Raw genomic sequence first — 27,320 nt, 5'->3', positions numbered from 1 at the left:
ATGCTCATTTTCTGCGCAGACCTGGGAAAATGCGGAGCACTCCAGCAAAGGCACGGAGAAGAGACCCCGTGTGTGAGCCCGTAGCGTGCTGGACGGCGGAGGCCAAGGCTGGGACACTGAAGACCCGTCTGAGATTGAGCCTGGCGTATCTTCCTTCAGGCATAACTTCCCCCGGGAATTCTGCCCCTTAGGCTGGGCGGGCGCTCCCTTGCCCAGAGTTGCCTCTCCTGGCACGGCTCACTGAGTTTCGCGACTTCACGGTGACGCACCTGCAGCCCCTGCTGCAACTTTGGTCCAGGAGTGCTCTCCTGGCCCCTAGCGCGCGGACCAGCAGTCATTCTTTCAGTTTTTGTCAAATGAATAAGTGAACGTGAACTCGATTTTGGCGGAAGGTGGGAAGAGGGAAAGACACGGGATGGGGCTGAGGGTGTCCTTAAGATGAGTGCCACAATCCGTTGTGCATTTCAAAAGACGAGGCATTGCCCAGTAGGGAGGGGGCCCGCAAAGACCCTCGGACCAGGCACAGTAAGGCGATGAAGGCAGACCCAGGAAATTAATCCCTGAAAGCAAGGAGGAGTTTTTGGAATGATGGGCAGTCACACTTCCCTGCCTTTACTCAGGCGGTTCCCTTCTCTCTGACCGAAGGTCGAAGGTCGTTTCTGTTTCTCCGTCTTTGTGAATCCTGATCATGCACCTCAGGGAAGCTCTCCTGGTTTTCCCAATCACAGCTGATTGCTCTCTCTCGCCCCCCAACACCCTTATCGGGCCTTTGACTGTAAGGATAGTGAACGCAGGTTTGAGGAGAGGGCTCTTGATACTGCGGAGGGGCTGCAGAAGCCACAAGGCCCCTTCGGAGAAGGCCTAAGTGGGCTTGGGCAGGGGGCAAGCGACCGTGACTGCCACTGGCCTTTGCCTGCTCAGTCCCACTCTTCTGCCAAACTCACCTTTCCCCGCCTACTCCCTGCCCAGTCTGCCCAGTCCAAACTCCGGGTCTGGTGGGGCACTCACTAATCGACTGCTGGACCGGCCCCCGAGGAGCCTCTCGGTGAAACGCAGCTTGCTCCCCGGTAGCGCAAAAAAGAGAAGACTGTGAGCCCACCATGCCACTGGACAGACTTCGCTTGTGGCTGAGCGCCGTGACCTTCGGGTTCCTGCTTCTCGTTCCGGGCCAGGGTGAGGGTCCCGCATAAGGCAACAGAGACCGGGATAGCACTTACCAAATTCTGCAGAGTCAGGACCCGAGGCTGCGGGAGGACAGGCGTCGGGGAGGTGGGAACCATTGGAGAGCTATAGCCCCTGAACCGTGTGCCAGACCGGACACACGGTGACCAATGAGGGTGCGCCCCCTGAGGCGCATGGAGAGTAGGGGCTGTCCCAGGTCACAGTACACTGAGGGCCCAGCGGCCCCTAGGGACTCTGGCAGCACCTGGTGGGCTTGGGGAGGGAAGGGCGGATTTGGGACTTTCTTTCTTAGTGTTTGTGGTGGAGCTGGCGCTGCCCTTGGGTAATAACAGAAATAATAGTATCTTTCTGCTGCCGTTTAGCTCTGAGTGTTGCATCCTTGGCTAAAGGGGCGTCCTGACACCCACTGAGCCCCCTTCCACAGGAACCCCAGGCAAGTTACTGGCTCTGGCTATAGGAGCACACCTCCCAGCTCCCCACCTCCCCATCCTAAAGCCTATCAGATTAGCACCTCCTTCTCTTCACCCTATGTGCCAACCCTGGGGGAGGGCATACCTTGGCCTCCAGGGCAAAGGTGAGCGTTCTTTATGTCAACCCTTATAGGTAGCTTAGGCTATGTGGGGACTGTGCCTGGGTGTGTCTGCACCTCCTGCACCCCCTTTGGAAGGGCGTGATCCTCTTATCCAAACGGGCTCTGCCTGTGCAGCCTGACTATCCTCTCACTTCCCAGTGGAATCTGCCTGTCCACACTAATCCATCCCCTGTGGCCAACTCCACAGGGCTTCCCCCTTACCCATCACTGATCAGGCTCCAGGAGGTCACCAGAACCTTCCGCACCACGATCTACTAGGCCTCGCTGACACCTCCTTTTAGAAATGTTGCTATGTTGGATTGGACCCACTTTCAGAAAGAAAGAATTGATAAGTACAGGTGATGGCTCTCACCCTCTCCTGTCCCATCCAGTTCTGTGTTATCCAACAGGGACCATCAAGTTCTCTGGGACCTTCCACACACTGACCAGGAGTTTACCAGGAACAGATGTGTACATGCAGCCTTGGTTTTCACCTAAATGATCAGAAATTCCCTCCCTTTCTGGTGCCTAGCTTTTCCACTTCCTGACACAGGGGGTGACCTCACCACACTTGCACATGGTAGAACTTCTTCATACTGTTTAATAGAAGGGCTTCTCTTCAAAGAGAAAGCATCCTGTATGTACCCAGCTTCTGATCAGGGACATTTTAGCAGGTTTTGTCCTTTGCTATAACAAACATCAAGCATTAGAGGCCACTGGCAACAGTGAAGTACAGGAACAGACATCACATCCCGTAAGGAGCTGTGTAGACAATATGATACTGGGGAGAAGGGTGGGCCTTTTGAGTTGGAAAGATATTGCTCAGTTGCCCTCTTTGGGGCCTGTAGCTGCTGACTCTGGCTTCACCTACACCAGGTGGCATCAAGAATGTTGATCCACATTGATCTGATAGGTGTGGGATAGTATAGCTCCCTGAGCCTGTTTTTTTGTTTTGTTTTGTTTTGTTTTGTTAAACTTTTTATTATGAAACCAGGCTCAGACCTGCCAAATTCTGCAGAGGAAGAACCTGAGCCTGCAGGAGGAAAGGCATCGCAAGGTGGGAGCCAGTGGAGATAACACCGGGGGAATGGGGAGCCTGACTGGATAACTTCCTGCACCCTGAGGCACAGAGAGGGTCAGGGCTGCCCAAGACCACACAGCACCACAGGGCTCCCCATCTGAGGAGGAGAGGATAATGTAATAAACTCATGATCTACCTTCAACAAATATCAATACCTGGGCACCTTAGTTTTGTCTGGACTATCACCTCTCCTTTGCACCGTTATTTGTTTGAAGCAAATCCCAGACATCATATCATCTGTAAGTTTTTTTTTATCCTGTCCTAGTAAAAGAAAAGGTATATTTCTCTCATAGTTCCTTAGTATAATCAAATATCTAATCAAATATTCTCATTTCATATTATCTCATATTTATGATTTTTTAAAAACAATGATTTAAATAAGGTTTATACTTTAAACATTGGTAGATGTACTTCTTTTAATAACAAATTTGAGATATAATTCACATAGCATAACTTTCACCCATTTAAAGTGGTTTTTAGTATATTCAGAGTTCATCACATCAATTCCCCTTTCGCCCCAACCTCAGCAGATGGGTTGCTTTCTGTCTCTATGGATGCTCCATTTCTGGACACTTCATATAAATGGAATCATCTAATATGTGGTCCTTTGTGACTGGCTTCTTTCACTTACCATATTCTCAAGTTCATCCATGTTGTAGCATGTTCCGTACCTCTTTTTATTGCTGAATAATATTCCATTGTGTAGTTGTGATACATTTTATCAGTTGATGGACATTTGGGATTGTTTCTACTTTTTGGCTGTTATAAATAATCCTGCTATGAACATTCCTACACAAGTTTCTGTATGGACATATGTTTTCAACTCTAGTGGGTTTATACCTAGGAGTGGAATTGCTGGGTCCAGTGGTAACTCTGTGTCTCCCCTTTTGAAAAACTGTCAGAATATCTTCCAAAGCACCTGCACCATTTTCCCTTCCCACTAGCAATGTATGAATGTCCTAGTTTTTCTACGTCCTTTCCAACATTTTTATTGTCTTTTTGAAGTATTTCATGAATCTCTTTCAATCTTCAGATTCCTCCTCTTCCTCTCTTTTATTTTCCTTGTAATTTTGTTGGTGTGTTGAAGAAACTAGTCTGTCTGTTCTGGAGAGGATCCAGAATTGGGGTTTTGCTGATTACATCCCTATGGTATCTTTTTTAAAAAATTATTTTATAGAATCAGATTTTATTTAAAATTATCTATATGTTTACTTTTTTATTGAGGTATCGTCAGTTTACAATATTGTATCAATTTCTCAGTCATACATGAATATACATATATTCATTTTCATATTCTTTTTCACTGTAAGCTACTGCAAGATATTGAATATATTTCCCTGTGCTATACAGTATAAACTTATTTATCTCCCTATGGTGTCTTTTAACTGTTTCTCTGTCCCTTGTATGTCTCTAAACTTGTATTTGTGTTCTAGAGGCTTGATCAGATTTAGAGTTTAGGTTTTGCTTTGCTTTGTTTGGGGGAAAGACTACTTCATATGTGGTGCAGTGGACTTCCAGTAGAAAACATACAACATCTGACTGTCTTGTTTTTTGTGACAATGTAAGTTGTTGACCTCACAGATTTCAGTGTGCATTTCTCTTAGCACAAGGGAGATGAACATCTCATTTGTGTAAGAGCCATTTATTTATTTTCCTTGTTCTGTCTGAACATATTCTTTCTCCATTTCATATTCTTTTACCAAATATGTGCAGCTGGCATATTTCTTATTCATTTGTGGACATTCTTTATTTATGGTGAATATCAGCTCTTTCTCTGTGAGGTGACGTGCAGCCTCTTCAGGCCTCCCTGATCCCCACAGCAGGGCGGGCTGTACTGTTCACATTCTAGACTCACCTGCACTTCACCTTGTAGTTCTCTTCATAACATCACTTTCTGGAGGATACTCTCTCTCTGTCATTTCTTTCCACCTAGAGTGTGAGATCCTTAAGGGCAGGAACCTTGTCTGTCCTGTTCCCACAGTTCTCCTACTGCCTCCTAGGACCTGGCACACGGTGAGTGGAAAGGACACTCTCCCATCAAGCTCATGTGGCTGTTTGTTTGAAGCTCCTGGGGCTAAACCATGGGGCAAAGCCCCAGGGAGCCTCACTGAGTGTGGTGGGAAAGGCTGGCACCTTTCAGTGAAGGCAGTGGCAAGGGTCGGGGCAGAGATACAGGAAGGAAATCTGCAAAGCAAATGTTGGTACACCTGTGTCCCTTGAACTGAGCTGAGGACAGGAAGGAGGTAGCCATATCAACAGTTGGGGAGGGCAGCTGATGGGGGAGACCTAACCCTGATATCCATCTCTCTGTGCACAGGCCAGGACTCTACCAGCCCTGTCCGGATGACACACACAGGGCAAGTGCGAGGGAGTCTCGTCCACATGAAGAACACTGATGTGAGGGTCCACACCTTCCTGGGAATTCCCTTTGCCAAGCCACCTCTGGGGCCTCTGCAATTTGTGCCCCCTGAGCCCCCAGAATCTTGGAGTGGTGTAAAGGATGGGACCTCCCACCCGGCCATGTAAGCAGAGAGTGCAGGGAACTCTAGGCCCTGGAGATAGAAGGTACTCAGAGCTCTGGGCCAGGCCACCATTGTCATTTTATCTAAATGCCCACAGCCAGTTTTCCCTCTGAGTTTGATGGATCCCCACATGCATTTTTCTGATGAGCATGCTGAGCCTTGAAAGGGTGGAGTAACTCCCAGGCTGAGGGCTTAACACTCAAAGAGCATTAGCTCCACATGCTGAAGGGATGAGCAGAGATACACATCTCCCCCACGTTCTAGTTATGCCAAGAGGAGGTGTCTCTGGGAGAGGTGTGAACCTTGTAGCAGCAGATACAGTAGATCCCTGAGGAGTGGGGAACCCCCACTCTGCACAGTCACTGCACCAGCTGACAGGGCTGGGTGCCATTGACCAAGGGGCATGTATATATTCTTGCAGCTGGAAACTATATGGGAGTGATGAGGTTCCTTGAGAGTCTGACTTGGAACAAGGGACATCCCACTCCCCTTCTTGTGAGAAATTAACATCCATTCATTCTGGCAGCACATGTATATGGGCTACTTCCCTGTTCCAGGCCTATCTGAGTACAGTGATATGGTGGTGAGTGTCAACACATGCAACCAATGGTTCTCATAGAGACCCCCAAGAGTCAGGATTTCTCAGCCTCAGGAGGACTGGTATCCAAGGACTTCATAAGCTTGACGCCTCTCCAGAAGACAGCTTCCCCAGAACCTGTGGCCTGTAACTTACTTGGTGCAAAGGGGCTTTAGGAAAGGACCATGTGCGAGCAGGGTATCGAGGGAAGTGGGACCAAGGGTAGGTGGGATCTGTTTATGGCCATGACACGGCTCCAGCACTGACTGCCTGCCACTGCCACCAGGTGTCTGCAGGATACGGCTAGCATGAATGCAATGTTTGTGAAAGTATTGAATATGACCCTGCCTTCCACCTCCATGTCTGAAGACTGCCTGTACCTCAACATCTTCACACCTGCCCATACCCACGAGGGCTCCAACCGGCCTGTGAGTGCCAGGTCACAGCTGGCTAAGGGGTGGGAGGACATTTTTTCTGCAAGAAGATTGAAAAAGGACAGGATCAGCCTGGGCTCCACTGCAGTGTGGACCCTATTAAGAAGCTTCTTACTATTAGATCTAAGAGAGTCCTTCTTACCCAGCATGGGTGGCTGACCCCTGGGCACAGGGTTGCAGAACCCTGGCTTCTCCCAGAGATCAGAAACGGTGGCCCTGGGAGGGACCCGGGACTCACCTAACCAACTCATGCACAGGAGACCCACTCAGGTGACTGAGGGCTGCCCGTTGAGGTGGCCAGAGACCCCAGCCAGGGATTATCTGTCGGGCCAATGAGAATAGAGAACACTTTCCTTAATTGATATGCATGTGGGGTGATCAGGGAGACACCCCTTTTCTTTCCACCTCAGAGAGTGTTCTGGGAGAAATGGAGCCAGGCCTTGATACATGGGACAGACCCCAAAGTGTGGGAGGCCAGCTTTCCTGATGGAACTTGGGTCACTTTCAGCCCCGGGGCATGAATATATCGAGTTTTGTCCACATTGTTAGACAGACAGAGCCAAGGTGGTGGTTAGTCTAAGCAGCATCCCTGGTGGGGTTTGGGCTGGGTGGGAGCAACGTGGTATCTGTGCCTTGGATTCTCCAGGTGATGGTGTGGATCCATGGTGGCTTGCTTGTGATGGGCATGGCTTCCATGTATGATGGGTCTGCACTGGCAGCCTTCGAGGACGTCATAGTGGTCGTTACCCAGTACCGCCTGGGTGTGCTGGGCTTCTTCAGGTGAGACTGGGGCTGGACTGGGCAGTGTGGGCTGACAAAGCCAGGACCGTTCCATGACCGCCATCCCTGCCCCCTCGCAGCACTGGAGACATACATGCAACTGGCAACTGGGGCTACCTGGATCAAGTGGCTGCACTACACTGGGTCTAGCAGAATATCGCCAACTTTGGAGGTGACCCTGGCCATGTCACTATTTTTGGCCAGTCTGCAGGTGGCATAAGTGTGTCTTCACATGTCGTGTCCCCCATGTCTCAAGGACTCTTCCACCGTGCCATCATGGAGAGCGGTGTGGCCCTACTGCCCAGCTTCATCACCAGCTCATATGATGTGGTCTCTGCAGTGAGTGCCCTGGACTGTGGGAAGCCTGGACTTGCTGCCCCATCTCTTACCTCTCAGCCTCCATTACTCTGTTAAATGGGGACAAGGACTCCCCTGTCATCAGAGCACCTTGGGAATAGCTGTCTATCCCGGGATTGTTTCAGGCTTAGAATCCACAGACCTCTACCAGCACAGAGACTGAGTCATTCTGTGGCCCCCAAAACTGACACCCTGGGGGCCCCCATCATGGGCCAGACCATCTTGGCAGGTGGGATGGCCCCTCTAGCTGAGACCTCTGAGCATCAGGGAAATCAGAATAATTTCAAAAGTGTAGGAATCCACTCATGATACTCTGTGAGATTTGGGGTACACCTGCCTCCAACTGGAGCATCAGGATAACCACTCTCCCTTACCTGGAAGGATGAGCTAGCCCCTACCTGGTCTCTTTATAGATAGTGGTCAACCTGTCTGCCTGTGGCCAGGTTGACTCAGAGGCCCTGATGAACTGCCTGCGGGGCAAGAGTGAAGAGGAGATTCTGGCCATCAACAAGGTTGGACTGAATGGGTGCGGGTGTGGAGGAAGGGGGCCCATAGGTGTAGGACAGGCAAACCTGAGTGCCCCTCATACTCCCTGGGAAGGTTACTCTATCTCCACACCTTGGGGTCCTCACAGCCCTGGATGGGGAGTTAAGGCCAGGCCATGCTAACGCAGGTGTCGGACCTCCTGGTGTGGGTGTGAGCATCCTGGGATGAGCAAGGAAGGGGCAGAAGATGTCTGTGGCATCAGAAAATGTCTGCAACTTGACTTTGAGTGCCCCTTAGGCCTTCAAGATCATCCCTGGCCTGGTGGATGGGATTTTCCTGCCCAGGCACCCCCAGGAGCTTCTGGCCTCTGCTGACTTTCAACCTGTCCCCAGCATCATTGGTGTCAACAACGATGAGTACGGCTGGATCATCCCCTCGGTAAGGCCCATTCCCAAGCCTCTAGGTGCCGGGATCCCATTTCGTGGGGGAGCCTAGGGATTTCATAGCTCCAGGCTATCCCATCTCCAACTCGAGACTCCCCCCCACCACCCAGGATTTGATCAAATATGGTACCCAGACGGAAATGAACAGAGAGACCGTGAAGGCTGTTTTGCAGAAAGCATCAACAATGTTAGTGAGGCTTCTGGGGACCTGCCCCCATGGGAGGGGTTCCTCTCCTCTTCCAAGGCACGGGAAGCCCATCTCCTGGATACCCTGTCCATGCACTACCCCTGCAGAGCTTGGCCCCTTCCCCTGATTCCTTATCCCATCCCAGGATCCATCTCCCCAGTCCTGACCCTGCCGCCTCCCTGCCCCGGCCAGCCTGCCTAACCTGACTCTTCCTGATCCACCTGGGGCAGATGTTGTCTCCTGAGATGGGTGACCTGTTGATGGAGGAGTACATAGGAGACAGTGAGGACCCCCTGACCCTCCAAACCCAGTTCCATGAGATGATGGAAGACTACCTCTTTGTGATCCCTGCACTCCAAGTAGCAAACTTTCAGCGTGAGTACATCTGGAACTAAGGGAAGACTGGCAAGGGAGAAACTCAGAGCTGCAGGTAACAGCTGAGGTCTACTGGTGTCCAGGTCCCAGCCCACGTCTGTTTATTGGGCTCAGGTGCCAGCCACTTAATATCTTTCATCTTGGTAAATCCTCACGGCTAGTCTAAGAGACAGACATTTATTCCTTTTTACAGATGAGGAAATAGGTTCACTGACCTTCAGTGACTTGCCGAAGACCATACCTCAGGAAGTTCCAAAGCCACAGTTTAAACCCAGGCCCTTCCCACTGCCCTTGCTCCCGCCTGGGGCTCCCTCGCCTCATTGTCCAGATCCCAACCAGCTTTGGATTTAGCTGTGTCATCACCATGGGTAATTCAAGAAAACTCCAGGTGAGAAGCCGCCACGTCATAGCCTGTCTACCCCACCTCCCCAGGTTCCCATGCCCCTGTCTACTTCTACGAGTTCCAGCATCAACCCAGCTTCTCCAAGGACATCAAGCCAAGCTATGTGAAAGCAGACCATGGAGATGAGGTTCTCTTTGTCTTTGGAAACCCTTTCCAGGGCCGCTATGGTGAGTCTTCCTGGGCGGGTTTCCTCAGAGGCCCCTCATTCCCAGGATGTGAGTCAGTACACTGGCTGAGTCCCTGAGAGAGGGTAATTGCCCTCACTGTACAGATGAGGAAACTGAGGCTCCAAAACAGGACGGGATCAAGTGTCCAAGATCTGACAGCCAGAAAGACTGAGCTCACATTGGAGTACAGGGCTTTTCGAACAGGGACCTATGCGCCCTCCACCTCTCCCCACCCTGACTGTGGGTATCTGGCATGGGTGCAGAGGGGGCTGTTTCAAAGGCATATTTGCTTCTTAAATGCCCTTCCAGTATCAGAAGGAAGAAGGGAGCCCTCTGGGTCAGGCCTGAGCCTAGTGTCAGGTCAGCCAGAGCCTGAGATGAATATATGGGGTTTGGGCGAGGAGAGGGCCTGGGGAGCAGGCAGAGAGCCAGGTCTAGGCTGGCAGGGAGGGGCTGGGGAAAGCTACACCTGGGATGGTGAGAGTGGTTTGCGAAATGACCCACATGCTGCCCTGGAGCTACCCTGACCAGGACCTTTGTCCTACTGCTCTGTAGTCAAAATGACTGAGGAGGAGCTGCTGCTGAGCAGGAAGATGATGAAGTACTGGGCCAACTTTGCTCGAAATGGGTGAGATGTTGCATCCTTACTTTAACCTCCACAGTTGAGGGGTGTATCTTGAACCAATCAGGACTCCCTTGTCTGTGGTGACCTCATTAGCATAGATGTCTTTAATTGAGTGGCAGCCCTCTCCCCAGCTCCAGGACCCTCTTGGACAAAGAGGGGCGTTATGGATGCTGGACACTTATGCCATCCCTGGGTCATCTGGAGGGGAGGTGACAGTGCTATTACTGACAGAGCCTCCCTCTGTCAGGAAAGAACACAGGCTGCTCTGCCACCTGGTGGAGCTGATGCTCTGGTGGGAGGTAGATTCTTTCCTACTTCTGGAAACCTCCCTGTTTCATTCCCTAAGCCCTGTTTGGCTGCCTTGCCTGGCCTCAGTCAGGATGTTCGGGTCTGGGCCTGGTAGGGCTCACAGTGACTCTCACACTGCTCCATGGGTGGGCATGTCTACAGGAACCCCAACAGCGAGGGTCTGCCCCACTGGCCCCTGTTTGACCAGGAGGAGAGCAATACCTGCAGCTGGACATGCAGCCTGTAGTGGGCCGGACCCTGAAGGCCCACAGGCTCCAGTTCTGGACAAAGACCCTACCTGAGAAGATGCAGGAGCTAATGGAGGCCAAGGAGAAGCACACAGAACTGTAGCTTCCTGCATCAGGGGTTGGGGTGTGGGCTTGAGTGCAGGTGGGGGTCTGCCAGAGGTGCCCACACACACCCAGTGAGGAACCAGTAGTTTTTCCTTCATTTGCATAGCCCTTCCTTCCTTCCTTCCTTCCTTCCTTCCTTCCTTCCTTCCTTCCTTCCTTCCTTCTTCTATCCATCCCCCCAGCAAACATTTAAGAACTTACCACATGTTAGTTGCCAAGCCTGCCATGGGTCCTTTCTTGTTAGACACACTCAATAAATCCTCCCACAAAGCTGGGGGTGGGCAAATCCCAATGGAAGTTTACCTTTCCCAACATCCCACTGGGCCCTTGGCCCCATCCTCCCTTCCTCACCTCCACTCCCTTCCCACCCTCTCTCCTCTCCCTTTGAAGGAGGATGCTTTGGAGAATGTCTGCCCATACCTGGCTCAGCATCACTTGCTCTCCTATCTCACCAACTCACTGGGTGCATCCACATTATTTTCGTTACTTACCTCATTGTTTTCCCTAAACTTTTATTCTCACTTTACCCTCTCCCTGCAAAAACCCCTCTCTTATATTTTATCTCAACAGGTAAAGGTAGCAATTATGTTCATTCTGCCTCTTTGTTCCACCAAAGCAGTTTCCCTCTGTCATTAAGAGGCTGCATTCCTCTTCTCATAGACCCAGGACTCCCCACCTCTGACCCTCTGGCACTAGATTTCCCAGAAGGAAAGTCCCCCTTCTTTCTGTCTCGCTGTATTTAAGCCCAACTGTGGAACCTCCTTAAGTGAGGCTTGATGAAGATTCCAGCATTGCCCACTCTGGCCACCAGATGGCAGAAAAGTATAACCTTAAGTTTGAAACGACCAACTCAGGAGAGGGAAGGGGCTTTCCTTTCAGTGAACACTTAACTGGTGCATAGTGCTTCCCCTGCATCCAGAAAGCATTTATTAAGCACTTATGGCACGCATGCCTCTGTACATTTTTCATCCTGCAGATGCACAGGATACTTCCACAAAGTGTATTCCTAGGACTAGCTTTAGTAATCTTATTTTTTAACAGCTTTGTTGTAGAATAATTTACATACAATCATATTCACCCATTTTAGATGTATAGTTTGATAAATTTGGATAAATGTATAAGACACACAACTACTAAGTTTTAGGGTGCATTTGTTGCTCCAAAATTTCCTTTATGACCCTTTGCACTGCCCTCACCCTGACCCACACAACCACTAAACCGCTTTCTGTCGCTATAGTTTGCCTTTTCCAAGTGTCATAGAAATGGAATCATCTTTTTACTGGCTTCTGTCTCTTAGTACACTGTTTTTGAGATTCAGCCAGTAGTTCTTCTCTTTTCTTGCTGAGTAGTATTCTATACATGACATGCCACATTTTATGCATTCACCCCTTGATGGACATTTGAGTGATTTCTATTTTTTGTCTATTTTTAATAAAGTCGCTATGAACATTTTCACAAGTCTTTGTGTGGACGTATGCTTTCATTTCTTTTGGGTAAATAGCTAAGAGTGGAATTGCTGGGTCACATGGAGAGTGTATGTTCAACTTTTAAAGAAAATGCTAAACTGTCTTTCAAAGCAACTACCATTTTTGCATGCCCACCAGCATATATGCGGGTTCCAATTGCTCTATATTCTCACCAGCACTTGGTCTTATCAGTCTTTTACGTTTGATTAATTTTAATGGGTATGTAGTGGTATCTCATTGTGGTGGTTTCTCTCTCTCTCTCTCTCTAACACCAGCTCCTGCATATACCTATGAATCAAGATTCAGGGAGAGGGAGCAGCCCCGCCAGGGAGGCTTCCAAAGAGGATCAGGAAGCTGCACTGGTTATTTTTGGCAGGACAGAACTTTGACCCTAAGGCTCCCCAGCTCAAGCTGCCAGCTGGAACCCCAGAGAGGATCTGGCAAGTTGTCCTGGCACGACTCTCAGCCTGTCTCTCATCAAATCAGCACTGCCAACTGTTCAAATTAGCAAATATTTGCCAGTGCCCCACACCCTCCACATCCCCCGCCTCCACTCCCAGTCAGCCAGGTTCCTGACACTGAGGCCCAGAGGTGAGTCCTGCCCTTCCCTGGGTGAGGGTCTGCCACACCAGCAGGGAGACAGACACCCTGACAGACCGCGTTGTGACACAAGAACAGGCTCCCACTGGCTCTGGTTTCATGCTGCGTGTTTTCACAATGTAACGTCACTTTGACCCTGTGAGCCAATTCCTCCTATCATCGCTGTTTTATGGATGATAAAACTAGGCCCAGAGCTGTGAAATAACTTGTACCAGGTCACACAGCTGTCACTTGGCAGAGCCAGGATTTGAGTGCAGGAGGTCTGGCTCTTAAGTCCTATCTTCCCTGGATTTGGAATGGGGTTTGAGTTGTTAATAGGAATCTTCCTCCCCGCAACCCACCCCCAGCATCCCTACCTGCAGACCCCAGCTCTCCCTGCCCTGGAGTCTCAGGGCCACCTAAGGGTAGTGCCCTGCATCTGCCTTGTCATCTGAGGGTCCTCCAAGAGAGTTACCTACATGAGAAGGTCACCCCAACATACACCCTGGGTGTCCTCAGTCCTGGGGCCCCATGGCAGGGCTGCTCCTGCCCAAGGCACTGAGGCTCTGTAAGAGCATCATCTAACCACCATGGAAAAGAACTTGTCCATTTTTCAAAACATTAAACATAGAGTTACCATATCACCGGCAATTCTGTTTCTAGGGATACAGCCAAGAGAAATGAAAACATAGGACCACACAGAAACTTGTACACAAATGTTTACAGCAGTACTACTAATAATAGTCAAAAGGTAGAAACAACCCAAATGCCCATCAATGATGAATGGATAAGTAAATCCATGGTACAGCCCTACGGTGAAATATTACTTAGCCATAAAAAGGAACAAAGTACAGGGAGGGAGGGTGTAGCTCAGTGGTTGAGTGCGTGCTTAGCATGCGCAAGGTCCTGGGTTCAATCTCCAGTACCTTCGTTAAAATAAAAAAAAAGGAACAAAGTACTGATAAGTGCTACAACTTGGATGAACCATAAAAACATGCTGCTAAGTGAAAGAAAACAGACACAAAAGCTCACATATTATATGATTGCTTTTATGTGACATATCCAGAATAGGTATATCTATAGAGGCAGAAAGTTTATTAATGATTATCAGGTTATCAGGGGAGGTGGGGAGAGGCATGGTAGGTAAGGGGCAGGGGTAGGAACAGCAAGTAACTAATTAATGGGTACAGGGTGTTTTGCTGGGGTAATGAAAGTATTTTGTAACTAGAGCAATATGGTAGTTGCACAAAATTGCAAATACACTAAATGCCACTGAACTGTATACTTTATAATGGTCAGTTGTATGTTATGTGAATTTAACCTCAATTTAAAAAAAAATAGTATCAACTTCAGTTCCCTCCACCCTGCATCAGGGCTCAGACACACCTCCTGGCAGGCAGGACTAGACACCAACCCCCACCTCAGGCCTGACTGGGGTCATGGCCACCACTTCCTCAGGTGGGTGATATGTGTATTTTGCAATGAGTGTACAAGATCTCATAGAAGTCATGGAGTCAGGAGACTGGAACTTGAACCTGGAGCTGCAGAGCCCTGGGCTGGCATGTCACCCAGGCCCCTGCAGGGCACTCTCCCTGCCCCGCCTCCCCCCTCCCCAAGTCTGGGCACTAGATGCTTGTTCTTAGGGCTGCCACCAGCCAGCTGGGGCTGGAGGCTGAGGTTTTCCTAGCAGCCCTTTAGAGACTGGTTGTGCCAAAGGGCAGGGATTTTATCTTATTCCACCTTCTGCCACTTCTGCCAGCAGCCAGTTGTGAGCGAGGAGCATGGAGGCAGCAGTAAGAACTGGGTCCAGGATCCTGGTCTGGGTGGCCTGTCTACTCCTGCCATTCTCTGCTACAGCCGCTGGTAAGACACCCCTGCAGGGCCTCCAGAGGTGGGAGCTTCTGGGTTTGTGGGAGGATTTGAGGGGAGGGGGCAAGAGTGAGGTAGGGACAGGAAAGGGTGGGCAGCCTGCCCAGGGAAGGAGCCCTCCATTCATTCGGAGGAATGCCAGGGGTTGTACGTCCTCTCTGGGCGGGGGCTCTGTCCTCACAGGCTGGTGTGTGTGTGTGTGTGTGAGCTATCTGAGGTTCAGAGAGGGTGAGTGCCTTGCCCAAGGCCTGAGCCCACTCCCCATCCCCCACCCCACAGGTCTGTGAGTTCCAGAAGAGCTTGGTTCCTTTACTCTAAGTAATAGTTTGGCCTGGAGGAGAAAGGTGGTGATGCAGGGTAGGGAGGAGGAAGTGGTGGGTAATCACAAAGACCATCTCACAGGCAGCCTGGGGAAGTTCACCTAAGGGCTCAGAACAGGGCGTGGCAGAGGTGCTCAGAGAGCAAACATTTTAGTGACTCCGTCTGCCACCCATCCTCTTGTGGAAGCTGCCACTCACCCACAGCCCCTCTGTCCTGCCCTCAGGACCAGGGATCACTCAGCCTGAAGTAGACACCACCCTTGGCAGCATGCGGAGCTGGCAGGTGGGCGTGAAGGGCACAGACCGGCTCGTGAATGTCTTCCTGGGCATCCCGTTCGCCCAGCCACCCTTGGGGCCAGTTCTCTGCCCCACGCCCAGCGCCGTCCTGGGAGGGTGTGCGGGATGCCAGCACGGTCCCTGCAATGTAAGGAGCCCCGGTGGAGGCGGGCAAGCTAGCAAGTAGTGGGAGTTCAGCTGCTAGGGTTTGTGGGGCTGACCTATTGGCCCTCGGGCTCCTCCCCAGCCACAGGTGCCTACAGGATATGGAGAGAATTAACAACAGCCGATTTACGCTGGACGGAAAACACCAGCTCTTTCCGATTTCGGAGGACTGCCTGATCCTCAACATCTACAGCCCAGCTGAGGCCACCTCAGGGGCTGGGAGGCTGGTGTGCAGCCCAGAGGGCCCTGTCCATCCAGCCCACTCCGCCTGGCCTGCCACCTTGCCATCCCTGCTCTGAAACCACTCCGGGGGTCCCATGAATGACCTGCCCTGATAGGCTGGGGGGCGTCACTGACCCGTGGCCATCTCTGCAGGTCATGGCATGGATCCATGGGGGCTCTTTCGTGGTTGGCGCCGCCACTTCCCACAATGGCTCAGCCCTGGCCGCCTACGGGGATATGGTAGTGGTCACAGTCCAATACCGGCTGGGGATCCCTGGCTTCTTCAGGTGAGGTGGCAGTCCTGGCAGAGGATATTGACTGCACTGAGGAGAGGCCAGCTCGTGAGAGGAGCTGGGGATCTAGAGTGAGGGTCTGGAGCTTGAAGGAAGATCTCCTGGGCCAGCAGGATATCTGAGGCAGAGAAGGGTGCTTCCCCAGGCTCCACCCTGAGGGAGGGGCTCAACCAAAGCCAGCAGTTTTCAGTGGACTTTGTCCTTTGGGAAGAAAGTGTTGGCTTCTGGTCTGGGGCCAGCAGGGCATGGGGGTCAAGGAACAAAGAGCTTTAGCAAGCACTTAAGAGCCAGAGCTGGCAGTTGGCCTAGCCAGGCCCTCCCATTCCACGTGCTGGGTATATGAATACCAAGTGTGGTTCATAGCCAGGCCAGACTTGGGGAGCAGGAGAAAGTCTGGCATCCTAGTGGCTGGCTCAAAGCAAACCTGCAAAGGCTGAAGAAAGTTTGTCAGGGGAGCCAGCCCACCCTAACCACTGCCCCACTCTACCCCCAGCACTGGGGACAAGCACGCCCCTGGCAACTGGGGCTTCCTTGATGTAGTGGCTGCTCTGCGCTGGGTGCAGGGGAACATCACCCCCTTTGGAGGTGACTTCAACTCTGTCACCATCTTTGGTGGATCTGCTGGTGCCTGCATCGTCTCTGCCCTGGTGAGTCACCAAAGGGGCTAGTGATGGTGTCTCCTGTGGCCCCAGACCTCCCAGATCTTCTGCCCTCTTCTGACGGCCATCTGTCCTCTACATTGCACCCAGGTCCTGTCCCCACTGGCTGCAGGGCTGTTCCACAGAGCTATAGCACAGAGTGGAATCATCACCTTACCAGGATTTCTGAGTTCTGACCCCTGGCCCCTGGCTCAGGTCTGCATTTCTTTCACTCTCTTACCCCATTTGTACCTGCCACATCCCACCCTGTGTTTGCCCTGGAGTCCCAGAGTGGAGGTCTTACCAGTAGAGAGCTTCTTGTTGGCAGAGAGGGACCAACTAGGATGAAGGAAGCACACAACCTGTGAGAACTCAGAGAAAACCATCAGTGCCACCAGGTATGACATGATCCAAGAAATTATCCCTTCAGCCTCGCTTCCTACTGACTCCCTGATCTGCTTCCAGCCTCAGCACTGACCCCCATTCCCTCCCTACCAGAGTAGCCCATGCTGGAATCCCTCCCCATCTAAACTATATCTCATTTCCTTATTCACTCCACAAATCTTTACTGATCCCACTGGCTCTGAGAATAGAGTTAACTTGGTAATAACACTTTCCTCAGAAGGGTAAAGGAGACCTAAACACACATACAGATAATGACAGTATGATGTAATGGGGGACACAAAGGCTGCTTGGGGACCACCCAGGCTGGTGAGCAAGGAAGGCTTCTCTGGGTTGGTGGCAGGTGTCTGGCTAGTGTCAAGGTCCCATCTCTAACATCGTCACCCCAGCCCTCCTACGGATGCATCTCCTCTCTATGGGAGGCAGGGGGCTGGAAGGTGGGCAATGATGGATGAGAGAGAGAGGCAAGACACTCTTGTCTGTCCCCAGAGCTTTGCCAGCTCCTTGGCCTGTGGCTCTAACTCCTTGGCTGAGATGTTGCAGTGCCTTCGGCAGAAGTCAAGCAAGGAACTGATGCTTGCAGAGAAGTTGGTAAACCCACCTCTTAGGGGACAGTGGTGGGCAGTGGCACAGAAGGGGTCCTGTCCAGTTCCTGTGGGAGCAGAGAGGCAATTTGCAGTCCGGGGTGAGGCTTAAGGTAGCCACCTCTGAGAGGTAGTGGCTGAGGGCCCAACTAGGCCCGGCGCCATGAAGGCAGGGCCGCCCCAGCCTCAAGGGCAGGCCTGTCTTCTAAGGAAGAGGACTGCTCAGAAGCATCGCTTGTCTGGTCTCCCGACCCTCACTGGTCCTCTCGCCCTAGTGACCTCATCCCCTCCCTTTCCTCAAGGTTTAGCCACTCAGACATGCAGCCAAGTGACCTTTGGGGTCCCATATTTTGAGGCTTGATCCTGACTGGGAGGCCCTCTGACTTGCTTTCTCCTGCAAAAGGGTACAGCTTTCTACACCATTGACGGCACCTTCTTTCCCAAGAGCCCCAATGAGCTCCTGAGGGAGAGGCAGCTCCACTCTGTGCCCTTCCTCCTGGGTGTCAACGATCACAAGTTTGGCTGGCTCATCCCCAAGGTGAGTGTGCCCTTCAATGCCCTGCCCTAGACAGTGCTCTCCTGCCCCAGTACCATTCCCACAGCCTGTAAGCTGAGCACTTCTGTTTGATAGGTGAGAAAGCTGAGGTTGAGAGGTTTAAGGGACTTGCTCAAGGTTACCCAGCTTAATTTTCTGAAAGCAAATGTTTCCTTCCTGAGAACCAAATCTTTGCACTTTCTAGGCAGTGTCGATCCACAGCATACTCCTGCTTTGGTTCCTAGTTGATACATCAGGCTCTATGAGACTGGTTAGCATGACTCTGCCTGAGAGACTAACCATCAAAGACTCTCAGGTTTCAGACAGCAAGTCACAGCCCAAGTGCCTTCCAGCGCACTGAACTCCCCACACAGAGCATCAGCATTGCACTTTCCTTCTGAGCATCCTGTCCTATCATTCTCCCTCTGCCCAGCTTCAAAGTAACTGATTTAATGACTGCAAAACTGTCCACAAAAAAAAGGGTCTCATCATAATGTTCCTTCATTTCAGCACTTGGGCAGCTTCTTGTTTTTACCACTGAAGCTACTAGTGCAGTGAACCCCTTCATGTCCACAGCTTTTGTCCTCTGACTTAGTCCTTTGGATTTCATCCCCAGGAGGGGCATCTGAGTGCTTGCTGGATGAGAGCATCAAGGAATCTTGATACTCAAAGATGAAGTTTGTAGGGGTCTCCAGGCCAGTAGAGTGTGTGTGTGTGTGTGTGTGTGTATGTGTGTGTGTGTGTGTTTGTGTGTGATGGCAGAAGAGTGTTAAGGGGAAACACTGCCCTGGACTCTGATAGGCAGCCTCACCCTGATACTGTCAACTTGGAGTTGTGAGTGTAAAAGAGAGCCAACCTTGCTGGTACCCAAGACCTGGGCAAACCTGCCTAGTGTGGAGTGCTATGTCCAGGACTTTGTAGCCAAAGATGCTTCTCTGGAATTGAGTGCTGCCCACCCTACAGCTGGAGCAGATGTTCCCTCCACCCGCCTTGTTCTCCAAGAACAAAACTGTAAATTGTTCAGCCAACCAGATTTCTACTAAATATCCTTGGTGAAAGCATTAGCCCTGGAAAGTAATTCATACCGCTCGTGGAGACCTCTCCACTTCTTACGTATTGCCTTTGGCATAACACTTTCTGAAATTGCTCTGCCAATTTAAACTGCTGCCAGCAACTTGATTCTATAGGTTTGATTGCAACTATACCAGCATTTGCAGACCATAATTTTAGAAATATCAACTTTATTGAGATATAATTTGCATACCATAAAATTTACCCTTTTAAGAGTACAATTCAGTGGTTTTGAGTATACTCACAAAGTTGCACAATTATCCCACTATCTTCTTCCAGGACATTTGCATTACCCTAAAAAGAAGTCTGTACCCATTAGCTGTCACTTCTCATTCCCCCTCCCCCCAGCCCCTGGCAATCAGGAATCTACTTTCTGTCTCTGATCTACTTTCTGTGAAATCTATGGATTTGCCTATTCTGGACATTTCATATAAATAGAATCATACAATATATGGTTTTTGGTGTCTGACTTCTTTTACCTAGCATAATGTTTTCAAGGTTCATCCATGGTGTAGCATGTATCACTACTTCATTCTTTTTTATGGCTGGATAGTCCACTGTATGGATACACCACATTCTGTTTATCCAACCATCCATTGCTAGACAGTTGGGTTGTTTCTACCTTCTTGGCCATTATGGATTATCCTACTATAAACACTCATGTACCAGTTTTTGTGCAAATATATGACAATTTCTCTTGGTTATATACTTAGGAATGGAATTACTGGGTCATATAGTAACTCTATGTTTTTAATCATTTTAGGAACTGCCAAACTATTTTCCAAAGTAACTGCACCATTTTCCATTCCCCCCAGCAGTGTATGAGGATTTCAGTTACTCTGCATCCTTGCCAACGCTTGTTATTATCTCTCGTTTTGGGTATAGTCATCCCAGGGGGTGTGCAGTGGTATCTCATTGTGGTTTTGAGTTGCACTTCCCTAATGACTAAAACGTTGAGCATCTTTTCGTGTGCTTATTGGCTATTTTTATAATATTCTTTGGAGAAATGTCTTCTGAAATCCTTTGCCCATTTTCAAATTGGATTGTTTGTCTTTTTATTGTTGAGTTATAAATTTTTCATGTGTTCTAGATACAAGTCCCTTATAAGATACATGATTTTTGAATGTTTTTCCCATTCTCTGAGCTTTTTCACTTTGTTGTCAGTATTCTTCACAACACAAAAACTATTTTGTGAAGTTCAATTCATTTTTTTTTGGTTGCTTGGCCTTTTAGTGTCATATCTAAGAAATGATTGCCTAATCCAAAGTCATAAATCTGTATGTCTTCTTCTAAGAATTTTATAGTTCTAGCCAATACATTTAGGTCTAGATTCATTTGAAGTTAATTTTTGTATATAGTATGAGTTAAGGATTCTTTTGCATGTGGTTATTCAGTTGTCCCTGCATCATTTGTTGAACAAATTATTCTTTCCTTATTTGAACTGTCTTGGTACCCTTATTGAAAATTTGTTGACCATGAATGAAGGAATTATTTCTGGACTTCGCACTCTACTTCATTAATTTCTATGTCTATCCTTATGCCACTGCCGCACTGTCTTGATTACTGCAGTTTTGTAGGAAGTTTTGAAATAGGAAAGTGTGACTCCTCCAACTTTGTTTGTTTGTTTGTTTGTATTTTGGGGGAGTGGTAATTAGGTATTTATTTATTTGCCACCACGCACTCTACCACTGGGCTATACCCACCCCTCCACTTTGTTCTTCTTTTTCAAGATTACTGTAGTACTTTGCTAGGGTTGCCATAACAAAGGACAGCAATCTGGGTGGCTCAAACAACAGAAGGTATTGTCTCAGTTCTAGAGGTGAGAAGTCTGAAATCAAGGTGCTAGCAGGGTTGGTTCCTTCTGAGGGCCGCGAGAGAGAATCCGTGCCTCTTTCCTAATTTCTGGTAGCCTCAGCCATTCCTTGGCTTATAGATGGCGTTCTCCCTCTGACTTCACATTGTCTTCCCTCTGTACCGTCTGTCTCTGTGTCCTAATATTCCCTTTTCCCAAGGACATTAGACATATTGGTCTGAGGCCCACCCTAATGATTACTTCTGTAATCATCTTAATTTGCCAACTCTGTAAAGGCCTGACCTTTAAATAAGGTCACAGTCTGAGGTACTTGGAGTTATGACTCCACGTACCTTTTTTGTGGAACCACAATTCAATCCATAACAATTGTTTTGGCTATTCTGGGCCTCCTGCATTTCCATGTGAATTATGATCAGCTTGCCCATTTCTGCCAAAAGAAAAAAAAAAACCACCAAAAAACAAAAAAACCCAAAAACAAACAGCTGAGATTCTGATAAGGATCCTGCTGAATCTGTAGATCAGTTTGGGAAGTATTGCCACCTTAACAGTATTAAGCCTTCTGACCCGTGAACACAGACTACCTCCACTTAGGTCTTCTTTAATTTTCTCTCAATTATGTTTTCTGGTTTTTAATGTACAGTTTTGTACTTCATTCATTAAATTTATTTCTAAGTATTTTATTCTTTTGATGCTATTGTAAATTGAATTGTTTTCTTAATATCATCTTTAGATTGTCCATTACTAGTGTACAGAAACACAATTGATTTTTGTATACTAATCTTGTAGACCATCTTTTTTTAAAAGTTTTGCTACTTTAACTTCTGTGGCCTTTAATTTAGTCCTTTTATTCCCAGTGAAGATTAATAGCTCCCTTTGGGTATAAACTCTTTGTGTTTATTCATTTGTGGATTTTCTGTACCTGTTCTTACAAAGATTAACAGAGCCTAGGAGCCATGAAATTAACTTTAATAACTAACATCTCCATCATGCTTACTCTGTATCAGGGTCTTTATATGTATTAATTCCATCCTCACTACAATCCTACAAGGCAGGGTATTGTCACTCCTTTCACAGATTAAGAAACTGAGACACAGAGAGTTTAAGAAACTGGCCCATGTTGTGTGCCTAGTAAGTGGCAGAGCTGGGATTTGAACCCAGAGACTGTGCCCTTAAAACTGTAACATATAAAGCCAACATTTCACTTTAAAGACAACATTTGAACTTTCCCTGTAGCCCCTGCTACAGCATCTGGGGGTCTTGATGCTATTCTACAAAAATGTTGAACACATTCCCAAATTGCTGTTACCCACTTGCCTGTCGCTTTTTCCTCCCTCCCCAGTTGATCTCTTCGGGTCTGTGGACTGGTGGGTTTGGCTACCCTTGGCTCTGTAATGAATTCATGGGCACAGGGCTGTGAACACCTGCCTGCTCATTGCTGGGAGTTGGGCTGGGGGTGGGGTGGAGGTGATCAGGCTGCACTGAGAGGGCCTTGGTGTCCCTGCAGGGCTGGGGGATCCTGGATAAGATGAATCAGATGAACCCGGAGGACTTGCTGGCCATCTTGAGGCCCTTCTTGACCAGTATGGTGAGACAAAAAGCAGGAAGGAGTAGTCCAGCGGGGGTTCTACCCAGCATAGTCTCTGCTTCTACCCTCCAACACCCATAGCTACCTCCCTACCGCCAAGCCCCATGGTCTAACTACTGACTTTTAGTTCCACCCACTAATCCCCTTGGACAGGAATCAATGTGGTTCTCAAAGGAAGATTATCATCACCATCACCATCATCATCACCATCATTTTCATCACCAATAAGTGCATACCATGTGCCAGAGACTGTGCTGTGCTGAGCACAGGCATTCCTCTCCTTCAGTCTCATTACAACCCTGTGAAGTAGGGACTTCCATTAGACTCATTCTACAGATGAGGAAACTCAGGCTTATGGTGGATAAGGAGCAGAGGCAGAGCTCGAGCCAGCTGTCTGATCCCAGAGCTTCAGCTATTAAGAGCACACTGTCGTATGTGAAACGAGGTGGACCTAGGGTCAAATTCCAACCTTGGCTACTTGTCCACAGTTATCCTAACTCCTCTGAGTCCATTTCTTCACCTGTAAATGAGGATGATACTTCTCGTCCACATGAGCTGCTGTAAGAAGGATACTGGATGCTGCATTTGAAGAGTCTACCAGTGAGCTCTGGTACCCAGGAGGTGCTCAGTCTATGTGCATTTCCCTTCTTTGAGACCCCCCGGAGCCCTCCTCATTCACACAGCCTCATTACTGTTCTCTGGAGCTATGGGGAGTTCTCATGATTTGTTTTCCCACTAACATCCTGGTTAACTTCAACTGAGCACTTGCTCCAGGCCAGAACCCTTTTACATAGGCCGCCAAACAAACTTCCAGGGAGGAACTGACTTTCAGAGAGGCTCAGCAACCTGTCTGAGGTCACAGAGCCAAGCAGTGATTGCAGAGCTAGCATATGACTCCAGATCTGACCTTATCCTGCCCAGACACCATCGAGAACTCCCCAAGGGGGCAAGTGGCCGGCCCCTGGCACATGAGCTCTGGGACATGAAAGAGGCCAGGCAGGAGGGTGTGGGGCCTCTTGGGAGTGTCTACTGTGGCTGTGGGACCTGAGCAGGCCTCTTGCTCCAGAATGTGCCTGCTGAGGTGATACCTACCATCATAGACGAATACCTAGGCAGCAGCTCAGATGGACAAGACAAATGAGAAGCCTTCCAGGAATTGATGAGTGACATTGTCATAAACTTTCCCATGCTGAATTTTTCAAGAAACCTCAGAGGTAAGCCCATCCTTGTCTGCCCGCCCCACCCTTCTCACTTGGGCCCAGGGTTATCACAGGTGACATGGCCCCATATCCCATATCCCACTTCCTCTCTGGGATGCAGTGTCACAGCAGTGAGAAGTGACTCTGGTGGGGCACTCTGCAGAAGAGAAAACCAAGGCTCAGAGAGGTACAGTGACTTGTCAAAGGTCACCCAGGGCCTTTCATCAATTCTCAGGGATTCATTTGACTTATGAGTGATTTCCTAAGCTTTCAGCCCTTCTCCTGGGAGGAAAGTCTTGCTTCCTCCAAGCCTCATGGTTAATCCCTAACACAGTCCTGAAACAGCTCCAGGTTCCTGTCTTTGTGACCTCAGGCAAGAAACCTAACCATTCTGCGCCTCAGTCTCCTCATTTGTAAAATGGGGATAATAATCTAATCCATAGGTTGTTATGAAGATGAAATGAACACATAAAGCACATGGAATGGTGCTCAACACCCAGCAAGTACTCAGTAAATGCTTGCTGTTCACCAGGTTGTCATCATCATTGTTATTACTGATATTGGTATGATGATGAGCCTTTCCTACCAAAAATAGGACCTGACCAGGCTGTGGGTACCTAACGCTTATCCAGCCCTCTCTCCACAGATTCCATCTTTTTCTATCTGTTCCAGCATCGACCCAGTTCTTTCGTGAAGTTCAAGCCGGCCTGGGTGCGGGCTGACCATGGGGCTGAGATGGCCTTCCTGTTCGGGGGTCCTTTCCTCACGGATGAGAGCTCCATGCTGGGTAAGGATGGACAGGCTGCCAGGCTCCGGGCGCGGCTTGCAGGAACAGAGGTCTCTGGTCAGCACAGGGGACCCTTGGGTCTCCTCCAGGACCCATTTGACCCTGATCTAGATCTGCCCTCCCATAGCCTTTCCAGAAGCCACAGAGGAGGAGAAGCAGCTGAGCCTCACCATGATGGCCCAGTGGACCCACTTTGCCCGGACAGGGTGAGTGAGCCAGCAGGCATGCCTGGCTTTGGGCCTGGACTACTCAGAGCTGCCTCCTGGGGAGCAATACAGAGGCCTTTGTCTTCATTCATTCCTCCCACCCAGGAATCCCAATGACAGCGGGCTGCCTCTTTGGCCCTCCTTCAACCATTCAGAGCAATATCTGGAAATCGGCCTGGTGCCACGGGTCAGCCAGAAGCTAAGGAAGGCCCGAATGCAGTTCTGGGCAGAGACACTTCCCACCAAGATCCAGCAGTGGCAGCAGAAGATGAAGGTCAGGAAGGCCCGGGAGGATCTCTAAGGCAGGGCCTGGGTCTTCTGGGCTCAGGGCCAACCCTAGGGGTGGGCAAGTCTCAGTGGGGCAGCCTCCTTCTCCCCCTGCTAAGAAACTTTAACTCAAACCAGGCTGATGAGTAGTCATGCCTCCTAAAGCTTCAGCCCCTCCATGACTGGCAATGTGCTCCTTTGAAATGTCATCTGCTCCCATAGAGGGGGGCTTTGCACAAACTTCCTCTCCCCACTTTTTTCATGGAAATTTCAGTTCATATTTCAAGCTTCCCAAAGGACCCTCCTCCTCCAGGACCTGCTTCAGGCCTGGCCCTATCTGTGTCCGTTACAGCTTGGCCCACTCTAGGCTAGCATTGTCTGTGTCTGTGTTTCTCTCCCACTCTGAGGAGTTCTCTGAGCATGGAAATCAGCCTGACCCCGTTCTGCATCTCTCATGCCAGGATTGGGCAGGACCTGGAGTCAGAGGATGTTTGGTGAATGAGTGAAAGACTGAGAAAGTATCAGAATGGTGGCTGCTGGACGTGAACCCAGGCCATTTAGGCACCAAAGCTATGCTTAATCCTGCACAGATATTGTCCCCCTGGCCAGAAGGGTGGATGGACTCCAGGGGCAGAAACTTGGGGTAGGGGAGTCCTGAAGCATCAGGGGATCCAGCCTAGAACAGATCTTAGCCCCCAGAAGCCTCTGATTAGAGCTGGGGGAGGTCCCTTTTTCCATGCTTGGCCCTTGCACAAGACAGAACAGAGTTCAACAGGGCCAGAACCCTGATCCTTGGACATGAGATGCAAGCTTCCCAGCCCTAGGGCCTCATCCCTTTAGGCCTGGTGGGGCTGCTTCCTCCCCACTCCAGCTATAGGAGACCAACTTCCAGGGGAGCTCAGCACAACTCTCAGAGCACCTATCAGGACACAGGAGAACAAGATAGGTGAGAGTATCTGGACTGGTGCAACAGTCAAGTTGTCACAGAGAAAAGAAGAGATCTACCTGCTCAGGCTACAATAGGTGAAAAGCAGCCAGAGGATTTTGAGTAGGAGCACACATTTCTTCTTTTGCTGATCAATACACCATTCCCTTGTAACATCTGGACTTTAATACATAGCCCAGTGACTTCCCCCACCCCGACTACCCCATCCTACCTACTCCAATCTCACGTATACCCTTCCTCAGTCAGACTAAATTCCTGGCTCCTAATGGTTACGTGAAAACCACTTACAGTTGGGACCAGTTCTGTTCTGGGAAGTTCGCTTGGGGCAGTAAAGAGAATCATAAACCAGAGGGGTTCTGAGTGGTGCCACTCCCCTGCTCAAGAGCTCCCAGTGAATTCCTGTTACCCTTAGGGCAAGTCTAAGTTCTTTACGTGGCATCGAAGGGCTCCTCTTCTTATCCTCTTCTCTCCACCGAGGAAGCTTGTCCCGACAAGCTGGCAGACACCCAACAGGTAAATAGGCCACAATCACACAGTGTGTCACTGGGGACACAAAGGGCTGTAGGAGCCGGAGGCATAGACCAGCCTGACTAGGGGGACAGGGGAGATGGGACATCTAAGCTGAGACCTGAAGGACAAGCAGAGGTTGTACAGGCCAGAGGAGTAGCCTCGAGGGGTGGGGAGCAGGGGGAAAGGGTATTCCTGGCAGAAGGAACAGCAAGAACAAAGGCCTGGAGGGTGAGATGTGCTGAGAAAACACAATTCTGTAGGGCTGGAGAGGTCGGCAAAGAGCAGACTGGGAGAGGCCTTGTGGGCTGGGATGGGGCATGGACTAGAGGGTAATGGAGAGCCTTGTTAAGGTTTTAACCAGGGTATGACATGAGCAGTTTGGATGTGGCGGTGAGAGTGGGGCCAGGAGGGGGCCAATGTGGGCTTCCAGGTGGGCAGAAGGCCCAGTGGGCTCTAGATTTAGGAATCAACAGACAGACCTGGTAGCTGACAGGACCCAAAGACAAGGGAAGAAAAACTCCCCAGGGCTGCCTGGGAGTGAGCCGGACCAGGCTGGGGATCAAAAGCTCGTGTTTTGACCATTCTGGGTGTATGAAGAGGCCTCTTCCTCCAGGCCTGAGGATGCACCACACCTGGCAGCCACGGGGAGGCGGAGTGGACCATCAGATTTGGTGCCATCATTGCCAGAGGGCTCTGAGGGGACAGGCAAGCCTGCTGGTGAGGCATCAGTCCCTGTTCTGCTGCCAGCTTTCCTGC

At 49.8% G+C, this 27,320-nt stretch overlaps 2 protein-coding genes across 2 annotated transcripts; both read left to right on the top strand.

Annotated features, from left to right (window-relative positions):
• Nucleotides 1–1,097: 1,097 nt before the first annotated feature.
• On the top strand, nt 1,098–12,289 carry CES2 (carboxylesterase 2). Its single transcript, XM_010962439.3, is given in 13 exon segments — nt 1,098–1,173; nt 5,152–5,356; nt 6,220–6,361; nt 7,014–7,147; nt 7,228–7,486; nt 7,918–8,016; nt 8,288–8,428; nt 8,544–8,624; nt 8,851–8,995; nt 9,428–9,565; nt 10,121–10,193; nt 10,641–10,689; nt 10,692–12,289. Coding segments are annotated over 13 exon segments (1,677 nt in total). The 5' UTR covers nt 1,098–1,100; the 3' UTR covers nt 10,830–12,289.
• On the top strand, nt 9,502–27,320 carry CES3 (carboxylesterase 3). Its single transcript, XM_010962440.3, is given in 16 exon segments — nt 9,502–9,565; nt 10,121–10,193; nt 12,573–14,739; nt 15,290–15,422; nt 15,424–15,489; nt 15,595–15,733; nt 15,882–16,015; nt 16,515–16,668; nt 16,771–16,875; nt 17,551–17,652; nt 18,049–18,183; nt 22,569–22,649; nt 23,716–23,863; nt 24,495–24,635; nt 24,763–24,841; nt 24,947–27,320. Coding segments are annotated over 14 exon segments (1,695 nt in total). The 5' UTR covers nt 9,502–9,565; nt 10,121–10,193; nt 12,573–14,657; the 3' UTR covers nt 25,143–27,320.

This window comes from Camelus bactrianus, chromosome 9 (genome assembly GCF_048773025.1).
Source record: "Camelus bactrianus isolate YW-2024 breed Bactrian camel chromosome 9, ASM4877302v1, whole genome shotgun sequence".
NCBI classification, from domain to species: domain Eukaryota; kingdom Metazoa; phylum Chordata; class Mammalia; order Artiodactyla; family Camelidae; genus Camelus; species Camelus bactrianus.
The sequence above is the reverse complement of the archived record's forward strand: the minus strand, read 5'-3'. Positions and strand labels throughout refer to the sequence as shown.